We start from the raw sequence: 16,959 nt of genomic DNA, 5'->3' as shown, positions 1-16,959 counted from the left end.
AAAAGAAAAAAAAAGAAGAGGTTAACCTTAGTTAATAAACTGCTATTAATGACCTTTAATATTTCATGTGCATGTTAAATGTTTAGACACTTGACACCATTTTATATGGGTTGAAGGATATTTAAATAATTTCAGATTTTGCTTACATGTTGTTATTGAAATAACAGCATGTATGCTGTAATTTAATTAACGGTCAAGATTGAATTTCTCAAAATTTCTTTTTATTTTCACTCTCCTATTAAATGTTTTTAAAAGTAAGTCAACTTTAAAATTCAATCTTGACTGTTGATTAAACTACAGCATACATGCTGTTATTTTAATAAAATAACAATATTTAAGCCGAATCCATCTAAATTTATGTCCAAATCTAAATCTAGTTCCATTGAAGATGGTCTCGGACTCGATCTCCTGCCCCTTCTGCCTCTCGGTTTCTTAATATAGAGGCCCGTCGGTAAACAAGCATTACAAAGACAAAACCCAATGAGCATTTATTTCTAGGTTGCCATTTTTCTCAAGTGATTTAAAGAGAATTCCCTCGCCTTTCTTCTCTTAGTCTGGTTTCATTTTTTATTTTTATTTTTGTAAGTATTCAATTCTTTTATTGGCAACTATGTCCATGGCCCAAAAATAGCTATTCTATTATAGGAGTTTATTTCGCTATCAAACGACCCTAAGTTTTTCCATGCATAAGAGAGAAATTTTGGTATCTCTCAGCCGTGTTGCTCATCATTCTCAATCCTATTCCAAACTTGTAAAGAGTCCATGGTGAGAAATTATGAAATAATTCCTCGAGTTCGAGCATTAGGTTGCAACTCTTTGGCAGCTTTAGCTCTTGGAATTGCCAAACAAATCGAGATGCTAAAAATAATAATATTAAGATACAATTTCATGTCTTCCATCTTTTAAATAATGGCAACACCTCAACAAGATGTTGATTCTTACACTGGCCAACTGGACAGAAAAAATGAAAAATAAAAAATAAAAAAGAATGAGATAAAACCTGCAAATCATTTTATAGTTGTACCCATCAAAAGCCCATTTTCAAATATATATATATGATTCTGTAATATTGTTAATTAATTCTTGATTGTATTTCCTATTTTATCTGGCCTTATTCAACTATAAATAGGCCCCTTTGTATACAGTTTAATATATATAGAAATACAATATTCAGTTCATACTTATATTCTCTAATTATTTTAACAATTCAAATCTTACATATAGGTTACTTTACAATGACAGAAACAAAATATAAAAAAAAAATTACAATTATCACCAAATACAGGTACCATAAAGAAGGTTCAACAAAATGAAAAAGATAGTGGGAGAAAAGTTTCATTTGGGTGAACGGCTAATAAAACCTTCATATTCATAAAACCAAAGTTTTTTTTTCTGCGCTAGAACCCTCTTATTAAGAGAGGATAGATGCAAGAGAACTTGCATTCGTATCAAGTTCATCCAAAACTACTAGTTGATTCTGTAAGAGTGTTCGGTCTAGTAGTAGAAGAACTAGTTGTGCTAGAAAGGCACGTCCCTGGAACCAAAGATGGTCGTTTTGGAGTTGGAATTGTTGCAGCTTCACTGTCAAGCATGGTAACAACATTTAACATGGTGGGGCGGTCATTTGGGTCGTCTTGTAAGCATAAGAATCCAATATTTGCACACTTCACTAACTGATCTACATTGCAGTCTTCACGTAGAGCCTGGTCCACTAAATCCAACACCTTCTTTTCATCCAACAATCTCCAAACCTGGGACAATTTTAAAATCAAAATGTTTATGGACAATAAACCTACTAAAGAAATTAATTACTACAAAAATTAAATACACTTACATAACTTATAAGGCTCATGATGGCATCATTCTTTCTTCCACTTATAATCTCAAGTAGAACCACACCAAAGCTAAAAACATCGGATTTGAATGAAAACATTCCATTTTGTGTGTACTCCGGAGACATATAGCCACTGCATTATAATGTTTATCGGTGGATAAGTTAGGATTGAATCAGCTTTCACAATTAAACTATCTAGTGCCTACCATAAACTTACTAAGTTCCAGCTAGTTTGGTTGTGCTAGCCTCAGTTTCTTTGCCTTCAATCATCCTTGCCAAGCCAAAGTCAGATATTTTGGGGTTCATCTCCTCGTCTAAAAGAATGTTACTGGTTTTCATATCTCTATGGATGATCCTCAATCTAGAGTCATGATGAAGATAGACAAGCCCACGAGCTATTCCTAAAATGATTTTGAAGCGCATCTCCCAATCCAAAGACATGCTTAGCTTTTGATCTTGAAAGGTTTTCATTTGCATGCCATTCAAGAGAACAATATTTTTAGCAATAGTAATAAATGAGCTTTTACTCAAACAAGATATATATAGTCTATGAAGCACTACAAGAGATTAGGAATTCAGTTTAGAGGCCAACCAAATATAAATGAGTCTAAGCTTTTGTTGGGCATGTACTCATAGAGTAAAATCTTTTCATATCCTTTTATGCAATATCCCCGAAGAGTAACAAGATTTCTATGTTGAAGTTTTGCAATCAACACCACCTCATTTTTAAATTCTTGTAAGCCTTATCCTGAGACACATGAGAGCCTCTTTAAAGCAATTTGTTGACCTCCTGAAAATGTGCCCTGAGACACCATACTCACAATATTACCACTAACAAGAAACTAGTTTACATGAGGATTAAATACCAACTAATATTAATGTTGAAATCACCTTGTAAACCGGCCCATAGCCTCCCTCTCCAAGCTTGTTTGCATCTGAGAAATTATTTGTAGCTGCGACAATGCTTTCCATGTCAAAAAATGGTACATCTATGTCTTTCTTATCTTCTTCTGTGAATTCAACCGCGTCTATCAAGTCTTTGACATGTTTTTCATTGTCTAATGCACGAAGTGCTCGCTTTCTTTGATTTTCTGAGTTTAAAAAAGAAGAAGACAAAAACAAGAAATAAAATAAAAAACATATATATATATATATATAAAATCAATTAAACTTGCATGATAATTAATTACATGAAATAGCTAGGCTTTTATTTTGATTGAAATGGAAATACGACAGATTGTGCAAGGTAGAGCACTACATTTTGGCAATGCAGTTACATACCTTGTCTCTTGGCCAACTTTCTTCTTCGCATATATATACAAACAATTGCACTTGCGAAGAGAAACACCGCTATGAGAGGTATCATGACAATCAGAGTCAATGACATCTTTCCTTCTGAAGATTGGACACCTTCTACAAGAAAGAAAGAGAACTACTGTTACATAAACATTCGAAATATGAAAATGACTCCCCCATCATAATTTTTTCGGCAATGAACAAGCTCTGATAGAAAAATCAAAATGATAATAAGTCAAATTCAATAGATATACTGTTTAGATTGATTGTCGCAATTATAATTTCTATTATTAGTACAAGGTAAGCATGATATTACTAAAGAGGATTTGAAAGTTCTGCTAAAAACCTTCCAATTTCTAACCTACCTTTAGTAGCTAGTGATTATACATAAAGGAAAAGAAAACTTTTAGAAAGCTGATGAAATGCAATGGAGAAAGGGCATGGGGTTTGATTATCACAACTAATTTAAACAAGAAAGAAAAAATTATCAATAGGACAAGATCCTCCTTAGTGGTCTAATTCATTCTTCATTAAGAGAATAATCTTAAACTGGCAGAGGCATATGAAATAGCATTCCGACCTTTAGTACAATTTAAATTTGAGTCATTCCATTGGAAGTTTCTAGTGCAAAGGCACCTCCTCTTCCCATCTCCTGCTACATTGCAAGTTGAATTGAGCCAGTCCTTGCAGTCGTTGAATGAATTACAGCTTGGTTCCAGCGGGGGCTTCCAACTAATCTTTATTTCATCTTTAACCTCAGAACTATAATTGCCAGAATCAATGGTCTCATAAAACGGTAATGAGTTAGTGAGATGCAGAATTCCTGTTGAATTTGTATCATTTCTTGCATATTTGACTTGGATGACAAATCTTCTTGTAATTGGATCGATACTTGTGACTCGATAGGTGCCATTGAGTGTCTTGAAGCTAACCTGGCCTGTGGAACTGTTGCAGTAGAAACTGAAGTACATGGGGTCACCACAACTTGGTTTAGTGCTCAGCGGATAGGGGATCAGATTTGTGCCACAAGGCTCACAATTCCTTGGAGTTGATTCTGCAAAGATATAAAGTCTAAAACAGGAACTAAACATTGAAAATGAGTTGTATAGAGGCCTTCTAGTATTATGAACCTGTCTAGCATTATAACATGGTAGCAAGCTGATTGACATGTAAAATACTTGTGTAAATACCCTGACAGCCCAAGGGCGAAGGTGATAGTGAAGCATAAAATGAAAGATTAGCTAGTGCTATGATTTTAAAAACCCATACCAGCAGAGTTTGTTTCTCACTTCCTTTTTAACATCAAAGATGATTTTTTTTTTTTAATTTATAAAATAAATAAAATAAAATAAATTAAAAAAAACTTGACTAAATCTCTACATCAGTATCTATGGATGCAATTGAGCAAAGGAATTAATCCCAACATATTCCAATGTGTAAAAGGAGTACGTACCTATATCAGATTTTGCCACGCGGACAGAAAGGTTAAGACCGCGGGTTGTGTACTCCTCTTGAAGATCACTTACATCCCCATACCAAATGCCGCAGTGGTCGAAGGACGTATACCGATCATCAAATGAATAAGCCTGGCATGGGCTGTTGTTAAGGCACTCCTTTCTGCATTCTGATTCATTGGATGATGATTTTGAATAATAGGTCGGTTTGCTCACTTTCATCATATTTAAGCTCAAGAACATGTCTGCCTCGTTAGATAATCTCGAATTTCTTGTGCACCCACCCGAAAAATCTCCAGAATCCCAATCCTTCGGGAAAGTAGGCTGGAACCCGGGAAAACATTTGCATACGAATGGCCTATTGTTAATATTGCAGCTGCCGAAATTCCCACAAAAATTGTAAATGCTACAATTGTCTTCCGGCATTCTCCAAATCAAAGACCAATTTCCCTCGTCCAAACCCGAGCTCCGATAGTACTGTAATTCCCCCGTATAATTCATCACTAACCTTTCGTAACTATAATTCCCGCTATTGCTCCAATTTGATAACAAGTTTGATACGTTATCGGGCATTGTATCTAACCAACTCTCTCTCCAATAATATTCGAGTCCTGGCTTTTCTGTGTTGGTTATGTAATAGTTTTCCTCTACTTGATCTTTACTAAACCTGAACTTCCCCAATCCCGGGTCACCATCGCGTTTCCATGAAGTCAATAACGGGAATTCAGAGATGTTCATACCTGGAAGAACTGTATCAGTTGGCTTTCGGAAGCTCTCCCACTTCGCCAACTGATCATCATCATCATCGCTTACGACCAGGTTTCCAGAATCCATGAGCTTCACAGTCCGATTTATAGACGAGGAAGCAATAAACGCATACCAATAATTTTCTATTGCAGTGGCATTCCGGATCACGAGGTTGCCATTTTCTGAAATTCCAAAAGTTCCAGTGGTACCGTTAAGTCCAGGGCTATCTCCGTTGGCAACCCATACAACTGTTTGTTGATCCTGTTTGTACCATATCCCAACGAACCTATTGTGGCTAAAGCTTCTGATAGGGGTAAAGAATCCCAGTTCAAACCTTCCTCCACTGGAGACAAGGGTTGTTCCATTATCAATAATCCACTCGCCGTACTTCAAAGTATCTTTGGCATAGCAATAATCCACCCGACAGGAACACAAGAAGAAGAAGATGGAAGACAGCAACCAACTTGCATAGAAATTCATTTCGAATAAAGCATGCATGCAGGTAACTAATTTTTTATCATTTCAATTTTCAAGCATACTGATCGAGGATGCTTATCATCTCGTTGCAAAACATTCTGCAGGTTCTATACTATACCCCTAAAGATTTCCTGACCAGCAATTTTCGTTATTTTGGTCCCCAATTAGTCCATTCCATCTACATTATAGTCTTTGGCAGCTTTATTTAATTTTCTCGTTCTCGTTGTGAGAAAGATTAATTGACATGATTATGTGCCTACAAAATTCGACATGATTACACGGGTTTCAATATATTGAATGGGGTCTACGTACCTTTCTTTTACTTTTTAAATTTGTCGATCATTATGTTCGGGTGTTTTTCTTTTTCTTTTTAAAATGCGACGACTGATTCAAAGTGTGGGACGCACCTTGACAATCATGTCTAATTAACTTTAGATTCGCTGGTAGATGCAACCTTTCGTTGGAATATACTAGGGGGCAATTCGGGTTCACAAATTGGATTCAAGTATCGATCAGTTTTAGGAATACGATTTTATGGTAGATCTGAACACAATTCATTTATTTAATAATCAACTATTATTGGCTCATTTTAATAAATACGCCAATGATATCATTCTTATGATATGATAAATTTATCATGTATCAAATGAACTTCATAATCACATATATTTTATTTTGAACCATCATGTCAGAGAAATTTGAAAGCTGAATGATATATACGAGGAATTATCAAATAACTTAAAGTGTTTATGCTAATCTAGCATATCATAGCTAATATAAATGCTAAATACTATTTCTTCTTTGAAATAGATGAATCAATAGAAGCCACCGCTTATCATATATAAAATTTATGTAATTGTAAAATTTTGCACAAGCTTTAATTCAATCAAGGAGCACCTTCATAACTTGGTTTTTTTTCTTTTCATTTTAATAAATGAAATGTATATTATGTCTTAAAAAATAAGACTTATAAATCAGAGTTTAAAACTCACAGTGGAGCCAACAGCTTTACTCAAAGATCTTCTAAAATAGATTGTCGTCATCACACACCAACTAGGTGTCGTAAGAACCGATCGACTCAATATGCGCACCACATCTTTTCCTCTTACATTGTGCTTATATGCAAAAATCTTTAGCAAAGTTGTATTCTATGCACACATTTAGCAATGTCTATGTATTTTTCTCCATCACACCATGAGTAATTACTCATTCTTATTATTATTAATCTACATGGATGTTTTCCAGCCAAGCTTAACACAGCATAACAAAGAAAATGCTATATTTTCCTCATAGTTAAAAGGACAGTGATATAAAACTCTGCCATAGTGGTTGTTTGTAATGCAGCGCTCTATTTAAGGTAAATTTGTGACCAGGTCAAGGTCTTCGGATTTATCTTCTTAGCCAGAGAAAAAACAAAGGCAGGTGGGGGAGAGAAAACATGTCCATTTTTTCTTTTCCAATGGCCCCAATGTACAGTGATATAAAACTCTGCCATAGTGGTTGTTTGTAATGCAGCGCTCTATTTAAGCTAAATTTGTGACCAGGTCAAGGTCTTCGGATTTATCTTCTTAGCCAGAGAAAAAACAAAGGCAGGTGGGGAAGAGAAAACATGTCCATTTTTTCTTTTCCAATGGCCCCAATGGCTTTGCTTTCCACCAGGATTTGAAATGTGGCTTTACCTTTTGCCTTTCTTTTGAGAAAGATAATCATGTAAGATTAGACGGGTTTCCCTTTATTCCCAGAAAAAAAGAAGAAGCAAAAAAACAAAATAAGACGGGTTTCGTTGAAACGACCTTGCAGCCTCTTCTGCACTAACGTAAGAACGATCCAATCAGGTAGAGCCGTCAGTCTTGATTGTATTTCCATGTGGGAACTGTTTCCTTGTTGAGTGTTGGTTGGTTCATTAAGGTGCAGCTGATGAAGATTTTCCAACTTATCAAAATCCCTAGAACTAGAAAGATTGGTGTATTTTACTTTTAAGGCCTCCATCCTCCTTACAGCTACGCCTAAATCCTGAAAGATATAAGCTAACCAATCTCTTGTTTGAGCTATTAAATCTAAATGAAGTTGAAAGTTGATTCAACTCAATGTTGTAATAGGAACTAGTCTTAGGGTGCGTTTGAGATTATGATTTCACAAGAATAATCTGCGTTTTTTAAAGATATCATAAAACGTAAAGCGTTTGACATTGCGATTTAAAAAACACTTAATTTAAAATAGGAAAAAAATCTAGGGTTTCTATAAGCAGGTTAAGGGATGCTTATTTAAAAATGTGCGAATTTCAATCAAAATCATAATTTCGCATAATAAATATTTAATAAAAAAATACTTTTTAACATGTTTTATCAAACGCCTTTAAAATTTTTAAAAAATAGCAATTTAAAAAACGCAACTTTTAAAATTACACTTATTGAAATCACAATTCCAAATGGACGTTAATCAGCATTCACTCAATATATATATTCTCGAAGAACTTGGTCAAGTGAGATCCTATTTGAATAGTTTATATATGTAGAACATGGTGAACGTGGCGTGGAAAACGTGATGCTACTTTTTGCCAAAATGAGCCGTGTGAATACTTGTTGTCACAGCTTACGCAACATTCACAAAGGGCTAGCTAAATTAACTTGTTAACTAATTTAACTATCATTGTAGTGAAGAATGCTAAGGTTGAAACTCTAATCTAAGAGCATCTCCATTAGATGCTCCGAAACCCCCAAATTCTGTAAATTTAACTAATATGAGATAAACATCACATCCAACTATTCATCTCCTGAGTATCCAAAACACATATTTTACTATAGTAATAATTTACATCGGGATTATCATAGTAAGCTTCTCAATTTGGAAAACGCTTTATTTTTTCTTTTGGTCTTTTTCACGTTCTCTTACTTTTTAAAATTACTATTAGATTTGTGAGGCTATATGAGTCTCACACATAGGTCTTACAGATCTAATAGTAATTTTAAAAATTAAAAAGATGAGAGAAGAATGAGACGATTATGTATAGCATTTTTCTTTTAAATTTCTAGTTGGCATGCAATTCTAGAAGATTAAGCACTTTTTGGTAATTGATTTAACTGAAACTTTTTATCATTTCAAGCATACTGATTACTGAGGATGCTTATCATCTTGTTGCAAAACCTTCTGGTTCTATACTATACCCCTCAAGATTTCCTGGTACAAAAGTGCCATAGTGTTCTTACAAAATTGCAGAAGCTTGTCTTCCTGATCAGCAATTTTCGTTATTTTGGTCTCCAATTCGTCCGGCCATCCCATCTACATTATAGTATTTGGTACGTAGGTTTATTTAATTTTCTCGTTCTCGTTGTGAGAAAGATTAATTGACATGATTATGTGCCTACAAAATTCGACATGATTATATATACACGGGTTTCAATATATTAAATGGGGTCTTCCTTTCTTTTAATTTGTAGGTGCGTTTTTCTTCTTCTTTTTAAATGCGACGATTAATTCGAACTGGGACGCACCTTGACAATCATGCATTCTGAACAGATACATTATTTCGTTGGAATATACTAGGGGGCAATTCGGGTTCACAAATTGGATTCAAGTGTCAGTTTTAGGAAGAAAAAAAAAAACTGCTAGTTTTAGGAATACGATTTTACCGTAGAACTGATCATACTCAATTTATTGTGGATACAAATTTCTTCAAAACTAGCTTAGAAGAAATTTTCTCTAACCTATTTCAATAAGTGACAAATGTCATTCAACATCTTTGAATTTATAAAATATTAATGTTTAGGTTCCTAGCATTACTCTATGTGTTAATGTCTAAAGCCGAATGGATCAAGCCCAAACCCTTAATATTCGCAAACCCAACCAATCCGGGGGTGGGTTTTTTCCTTATTTTCCGCGTGATTGCAGTTCTCATAATCCTAGAAAAATTCTTACCAAAAAAAAAAAAAATTAAATCAAGTTATCGTGGTTTTTATACCATTTGCAATAAAAATGTTCTAAAAGCTCATTGAAATATGAAAAAATAACAAATAATGTCTTATATGCAATTTTTATCTAAATTTTTTTGACAGAAATGGTCAAATTTCAAACAAACACCAATTAAATAATGATATGTATCACTCATAATAATAAAAAAATAATAATAAAAAGGGGCAGGGGAGGGAAGGGGGAATTCACTTTAAACCCCTAAACTACCATATATTTTGATTCTTGAAGAGACTCCCCAAAATTTCAACAACTCTCAATTTAATCTCTTGAACTTTCAATTTGATTCAATTGACTCCCCTCCGTCAAATTCAATTGTTAACCCCTAGCGAAAATTACTAAAAAGACCAATTACCTTTCGATTTTCATTTTTCATTTGAAAAATTAAGGGTAATTTTGGAATTTTATAAAAAAAGTCAGGGGTATAAAGGTTATTTTATCACTTTTAACGTTTTAAATTTGACAGTGTGAGTACATTGCATCAAATTGAAAGTTCAGGGGTGAAATTGAAAGTTCTTAAAATTTGGAGGGTTTTCTCAAAATGCGTGATAGTTCAGAAATTTTTAATGAAGTTTCTCCTAAAAAAAAATTATAAATATGTAAAATATATATGATAAAGAAAAATGAAACAGAGGTGGTTGAGCCAATCATGTTTGAGATTGTGTTAAGAACCATAAATTTTAAAGTTTAAAAAAAAAAAAAAAAAAACTAAAAGACTTTTAAGTTTTTTTTTTTTTTTTTTTTTTTTTTAAAGTATGTTTTGACTATTTTTAAAATAAAAATTCAAATAAGTACTTTTAAAATATTTTTTATCAAACAAACCACATTTTTACTTAGCACAACTTTTTAGGTACTAAAAGTACTTTTTAGGCATTATAACACAATCTCAATCAAGCTCGAAATGGGCTGAAATGGGCTGCATGCATGCCAAACCACTCCCAAATGCTGAGAGTCATGTGTATCCTATTGATCCATCATGTCATGTGACTGGTTTAGGTTATCGATCTGTATAAGTATTTTAGTAAGAAATGTAGAGTAATGGGGTACAGAGGGCAAAGTTCTCTTGCTCTCATATTGGTTATTTCATGTCCATAATAGAAAATAGAAGGTTCCACTCAATACAATGTTCTAGTTTTTATTTTTAATTATTATATATTTATTTTTTTGTATGGTTGACATGTCATAATCTGATTTGTGCTAACACAACATTTGACAGTTTTTGTCTAAAAATTAAACAAAAGTTAACTGCAGGGATTTGATTGCTATTTTTGCATATTAAAAGGAACTTTTCAGAACATTTTTATACCACATGAATTTTGTTGCAAATAGATGTAATTACAGAGACTAATTTTACATATTTTCCTAAAAAATAATGTTATATGTGCTTTTATTTCACTTTTATCTCATCTTACTTGTCAATTTTTTTTTTTTTTTATTGAAAAAAAAAAAAAACAGTATTTTAGGTCTCAGGAGAAAAGTATTTTAGTTACAAGAAAGAAATGATAAAATGTGAGTGCATTTCAAATGCTATTAGAAGAAGAGAAGTTAAAAGAAGTCAAAGGCATGAGGAGGAATACAACAAATTCTTAAGGAGATTTTAGTGGTACAAAAAGACTCCATGAGCTTTTTCTCATCACTTGAAATTAACTAACAATCTTAACAAAACAACCTGGTACAAAAATACATAAATTGAAACTAAAACTACCAGCCTAACAGACCAATTGGATGGCCAACTTGGGGGCCAAAGAACACTGAGCATGACAAGACCATCTACAAGTTGGGATTTTCATTTTTGACCCTCATATTTCTCAAATTTTTTTCTTTTTTAAAAATAAATAAATAAACGATGCGGACGTGCCACGTCACTCGGCGTGATCGCTGTTCAACACACTGGTATGTCCTATAGCATTACTCTTTCAAGTTACATTAGTTTATGTGCATGAACTTTTCCTACTATAACTAGGAGTTTACCATTTGAAAACATTTTTTTGGGGGGGAAAAGTCGACATACCTCATCAAATTACCACTTAATTGGCTGACAATGTCTCTCACAAACTTTTAATTGGGACAATGTTCCCCCTAAACTACAAAAAAAGTGACAATGTCTCCTAATACTAGCAAAAAGACAAAAATACTCTAATATATTCCCAAAAAAAAAAAAAAAAATCTTCTTTTAGGTTAAAAGCAATAAAAATAAATAAATAAATTTCCATAGCTTGGGTTTTTAATTTTTATTTTTAAAAAATTAGTTTTTATTTTTATTTTATTAAGAGTATTTTCATCAATTACGAAAATTGACAATTTTTAGTAATTTTAGTGAAGACATTATCTCTATTGAAAGTTTGAAAAAAAGAAACATTACCACTAGTCAGGTTGTGGTTTTGGAGCTAATCTCATTTGGGGTTTATGCTAAAGCTTACATTCACATCCACATATAAATGTGTTTTTTGGCTTCATATTATTTGTCCGGAGTATAATGCTCTATTTATCAAGCTTTACAGAGATTTGAATAATTTAAAATACAAAACAAATTTCTTAAATTAAATATTTTAAGTACAATGCTTTACAGAGATTTGAGTATAATGCTCTATTATTTGTCTTGAGCATTTTTATTTGTTTAATGAAATCGAGATATAAAGTATGGATGACGAATCAATAGTCATAAAGTCCAGTAGCTGCATGTCATTTTTTTGGCTGTCACTTTAGTTTTTGAGATACTCCAGTGATGAATATTTTGTATAACTTATTTTACTTTAAGTACCGGTTGTTATGGCTTAATGATTGTTAATTAGCTATAGGTGCCATATATATACTATGAGAAATAATAAAGGCACAATTTTTTGGCATAACTTTGACCTAACTTTTCTCTTATGTAGCCATTTAAAAAAAAAAAAAAAACAAATAAATAAATTTCTAAAGCAATAACATCATATGTGGTCCTTTTTTTTTATTTGGATGGTCTTTTTCTTCATAATAATGATCATTTAAAAAAAAATGACAATTTTAATGAAGAAAAATACCATTTTTTTTTTCAAAAAAATATCAAATAAAAAAACGATCACATAAGATGTTACTGGTTCTGAATTTTTTTTTTTTAAATAAAAATAAGAGGAAAATTGGGCCAAAGTTGTACCAAAAATTGTTTTTTTATCATACCTCATACACTATTAGATCTGTAAAATGTAATCTATACCAAGAAATGATTCTTTGAGGATCCTACTCCAAACTTATCCCATGAGTTCAGGCGAAGTATAAAACACATTGCTTCAAAAAACATTATCTCAAGGATAGATGGCTTCTTCTGCAACCTAAGTTGCCCAGCTCTTTCCAAATTGTTTCAGCACAACAATTTATTAGTTGTTATATATTCTTAAAAAGAAAGAAAGAAAAAATTAGGATAAAACTTGCAAATAATTTATTAGTTGCGCTCTTCATAAGCCTATTTTTAAATAGAGAAATAATAAAAATTATTATCTATCCCATCTTTTACTCATATCTGTATAATGAATGGTGGAATCCACTATTGAATTTGTATGGGACCCACACGAATCCACAATTCTAATGGGACCCACAGAAGTCCATTGAATTTGCCAAAAAAGATAATTAAGAAAAGCTTGAGATAATGATGTGTAACATGCCTCTTTCAAGTATATCGATGTATCAAGCGTGGGAGAGAGTTGAGTCAGTTGACACTAAATAATGAACCAAAGAGTTGAATACTTTCATCAAATACCTAATCATCTGCCAAGACAAAAAAATAATAATAATAATAATTAAAATAAAACAAAAAACAAAAAAATCCTCAAAATCTTATAAGCAACAAGATGGCATGCTTAACATACTATATAGCTCATTCAAAACTAGCCCAATTCAATCACAAACAGAAAGTAAGAGAGAAGGGGTAAGGGGCTCAGCTAAGAAAGGCACATCCTTTGAGCAAAATACAATCATTATATAGCACAGATAATATGTACCATAAACGACTACCAGTTTTTTATAATTTCTTTTGTTTTTTTGTTCTTTACTTTTGGATAAGAGACCATAAATTTATTGCCAAGTGAAATATAACCAGAAAGAAACTAAGCATTTGGTGGAAAAGGTGCAACTGGTACTTCTTTAGCAATTATAATAAGTTTGCCATTATAGACTTCAACAACAACAACAACAACAAAAAACAAAAAATACCAAGAAAGTCAACTGATATCTCAAGCACACTTTACACGACTTAACATCTAATAACATAGAAAAATATCTCTACAAGATGGCTTTAGAAAACACCATCGGTATTGCCTCTGGAGCAGTAGTCGAAATTGGTAGCTCCCAGGATCAGCATCAACACTACAGTTGATCATTGAGCTAGCAGTGTCAAGAATTAAGAATGGATGTGATCCAGAGAGTGAGCATCAAGAATTCCCTTGAGTTGACTATTTAACCAAAACTATACTAATCCAAATTATTTTTTGACTTTAATGTACATACAGTACAAGTGTACAACAAAGTTTATTTTAAAAGAAAAAAAAAAAAAAAAATCAATATCAACTTGCAAACATGTATAAAGCATTCTCTGCACTATATGATAGATGGTGACACAAACTGTTTACGCATAATATCCATTAACATTTAACATTTAGCATGTATCTCATAAATTTAATGTAATTGGAGGGAACACCTAAAAGAATTAATTTGACAGTGAAACGCAAACAACCATTAACAATTCCAAACTCTACAATCAACAAAACCAACAGTTTGCAATAACTTTTAATCGGTCAAGTTTTAAAAAAAAGTGTTATGAAAAGATGAACACAAAAACAAAGTACATAAGTTAATTGAAGCAAAACAAAAAACAAAAAAGGGGTTCAATGATATGGAAAGAAATATCAAATCGTAAACCAATTTCATACAATAACTTTTAATTGGTCACGTTTCCAAAATAGTGTCATGAAAAGATGAAAACAAAATCAAAGTACATAAGGTAATTCAAGCAAAACCAAAAAAGGGTTCAATGATATGGAAAGAAATATCACATTGCAACAAGTAAAATAATGAATTCCAGCAAGTATACATACGCCTTATGGATTGACTAGTGAAGGGTTGAATATGTTCCTTATGTTAAAATACGAAGAGCCTTCATGGAAGCTTTTGAAGCACCTCTTTAAGTGTTTTATCCGTTGGATTTGCAGAAGAAAGGTTAACTAACATGGCTGCAGTGGTCGTATGTGCTGAGAAGCCATTGCTAATCATTACCTGAAGAAGTTCCATAGCCTTTGAAGTCTCATTATGTTTCAGTAGCCCTCGGATGATTGTGTTGTATGTGAAGTTGTTCGGTGAGCAACCTGTCTCGATCATTTCCTTGAGTAGGGCACTCGCTTCATTTAGTAGACCCTCTATGCAAAGCCCTTTGATAATTGTATTGTAAGTGCAAGTATCAGGTTTGAAACCTTTGGTAGCAAGACTATAAAAAAGTTCTTTTGCAGTCATAAGTTTTCCAGTAGTACACATACCATCAATCAAGATGTTGTATATCCTAATAGTAATACACAACTTTTTGTCTTCCATCGCCCGATACAATTCCATTGCTTCAGAAAAAAATTTGTTCTTAAGCAGACCATGTAATAGAACAGAGTAAGTTAGGAGATCTGGATATTCACCAATAGTTTGCATCTTACGCAGTAGCTCTTGGGCAGCCTTAGGTCTCTTCACTCGACAAAACCCACCTATAAGAGTGGTGTAAGTGACAACATCGGGATTTACTCCCTTGTTAGACATTTCATGAAAGAGACTCATTGCCTCGTCAATTCTTCTATTTTTACAATACCCATTGATCAATATGCTATAGCTAATAACAGAAGGTGAACAACCTTTCTCAACCATCATATTAAATGCTTTGACTGCATCCTCCATTCTCGTTTGCAAACAATAACCATCAATCAATGAAGTATATGTAATTGTGTTAGGCTCCAGGCCTCTCTGAATCATCAGATCAAAAGCATCGTTTGCCTCTGTCAGCATACCTTCTTTGCAAAGCGCGGAGATCAATATGTTGAAGGTTGTCACATCTGGCATTGTCTTCCTATGCACCATCTCTTTCAATAGTGTAGTTACCTCATTCCAATGGCGGAGGTTGCATAAGCCCTGGATTAAGGAATTGTATGTGAAGAGATCTGGCTGAATGCCTTTACTTGTCATTTGAGAGAAAAGGTTCAAAGCTTCGGTTAGCAATCTGTCCTTCAATAAACTGTAAATGATAGTGTTATACTGCACAACATCAAATTTCAAATTCGCTTCTTCCATCTTCTTAAGCAACTCAATAGCCACACTGGTCTCCCCTATTTTACACAAACCATTGATTATTGTTCCATAGGTAAACATATCAGGTCCATACCCTCTCCTACTCATTTCACCTACCAAACTCACAGCTTGATTGATTTTACCATCAAGACACAGCCCCTTGACAAGAGTATTTAGACTTGCAGAGTTGGGTTGATAACCAAGTTTAAAAATTCTTGCGAAGACAGAGAACCCAAAATCCACCCGGTTCATATGGCAAAAGCAATTAATCAAGATATTAAGAGTGTAAACATCGGGAAGAATTCCTAACAGTTCCATTTTTTTAATCAGAGTAATGACACTCGAGAAATGCTTCATTCTTGCAATCGCGCTCAGCAATTGATTGAAATCCACAACGCAAGGCAAAGGGTGCAAGTGAATCATTCGATCAAAGAAGCCTAAGGCTTCATCAAGATTCCTTAAGCTTCCAGATCTGCATTGATGTCTCACAGAGTTCAAGAACCTAGCGCGGGTTTCCACATCCTCTCTAGAGCTAAAACTACAATAGAGATGATTTTGAGCACGGATTGAAAGCCTTACCTGATAATAATGGTTCCACAGAAAAACAAGAGAGCTCCTGGGTTCAGCAGCGCTACGCATTTTCTGAAGAAGAAAAGCAGGAGCTCTTCTGGGCATCAAGTTATCGTCGCATATTATAAAAATGTTCTTATATGAAAAAAATAACAAATATGTTCTTATAAAAATTCCAAAAAATGTTACTATCGATCTATTATTATTATTTTTTTCACAGAAACCACCAAATTCCAAACAAATAAACACCAATTAAATTATGACATGTATCACTCATAATAAAAAGGTGAAACTTCATTTTACACTCTTGAATTACCATGCGTGATG

At 33.2% G+C, this 16,959-nt stretch overlaps 2 protein-coding genes and 1 pseudogene across 2 annotated transcripts; all 3 read right to left on the bottom strand.

Annotated features, from left to right (window-relative positions):
* Nucleotides 1–5,923, bottom strand: part of LOC132182375 (G-type lectin S-receptor-like serine/threonine-protein kinase At4g03230) — a 7,211-nt pseudogene extending 1,288 nt beyond the window's left edge.
* On the bottom strand, nucleotides 1,296–2,064 carry LOC132182374 (G-type lectin S-receptor-like serine/threonine-protein kinase At4g03230). Its single transcript, XM_059595604.1, has 2 exons — nucleotides 1,835–2,064; nucleotides 1,296–1,751 (listed from the first exon to the last, which is right to left on the bottom strand). The coding sequence occupies exons 1-2, from the start codon at nucleotides 1,958–1,960 to the stop codon at nucleotides 1,455–1,457; spliced, it is 423 nt and encodes a 140-aa protein (XP_059451587.1). The 5' UTR covers nucleotides 1,961–2,064; the 3' UTR covers nucleotides 1,296–1,454.
* Nucleotides 5,924–14,901: 8,978 nt separating the features above from the next.
* On the bottom strand, nucleotides 14,902–16,737 carry LOC132181717 (putative pentatricopeptide repeat-containing protein At1g12700, mitochondrial). The gene has a single exon (XM_059594955.1). The coding sequence runs from the start codon at nucleotides 16,735–16,737 to the stop codon at nucleotides 14,902–14,904; it is 1,836 nt and encodes a 611-aa protein (XP_059450938.1).
* Between the last annotated feature and the right edge of the window lie 222 nt (nucleotides 16,738–16,959).

This window comes from Corylus avellana, chromosome ca5 (assembly GCF_901000735.1).
Source record: "Corylus avellana chromosome ca5, CavTom2PMs-1.0".
In the NCBI taxonomy this organism is placed as follows: domain Eukaryota; kingdom Viridiplantae; phylum Streptophyta; class Magnoliopsida; order Fagales; family Betulaceae; genus Corylus; species Corylus avellana.
The sequence above is the reverse complement of the archived record's forward strand: the minus strand, read 5'-3'. Positions and strand labels throughout refer to the sequence as shown.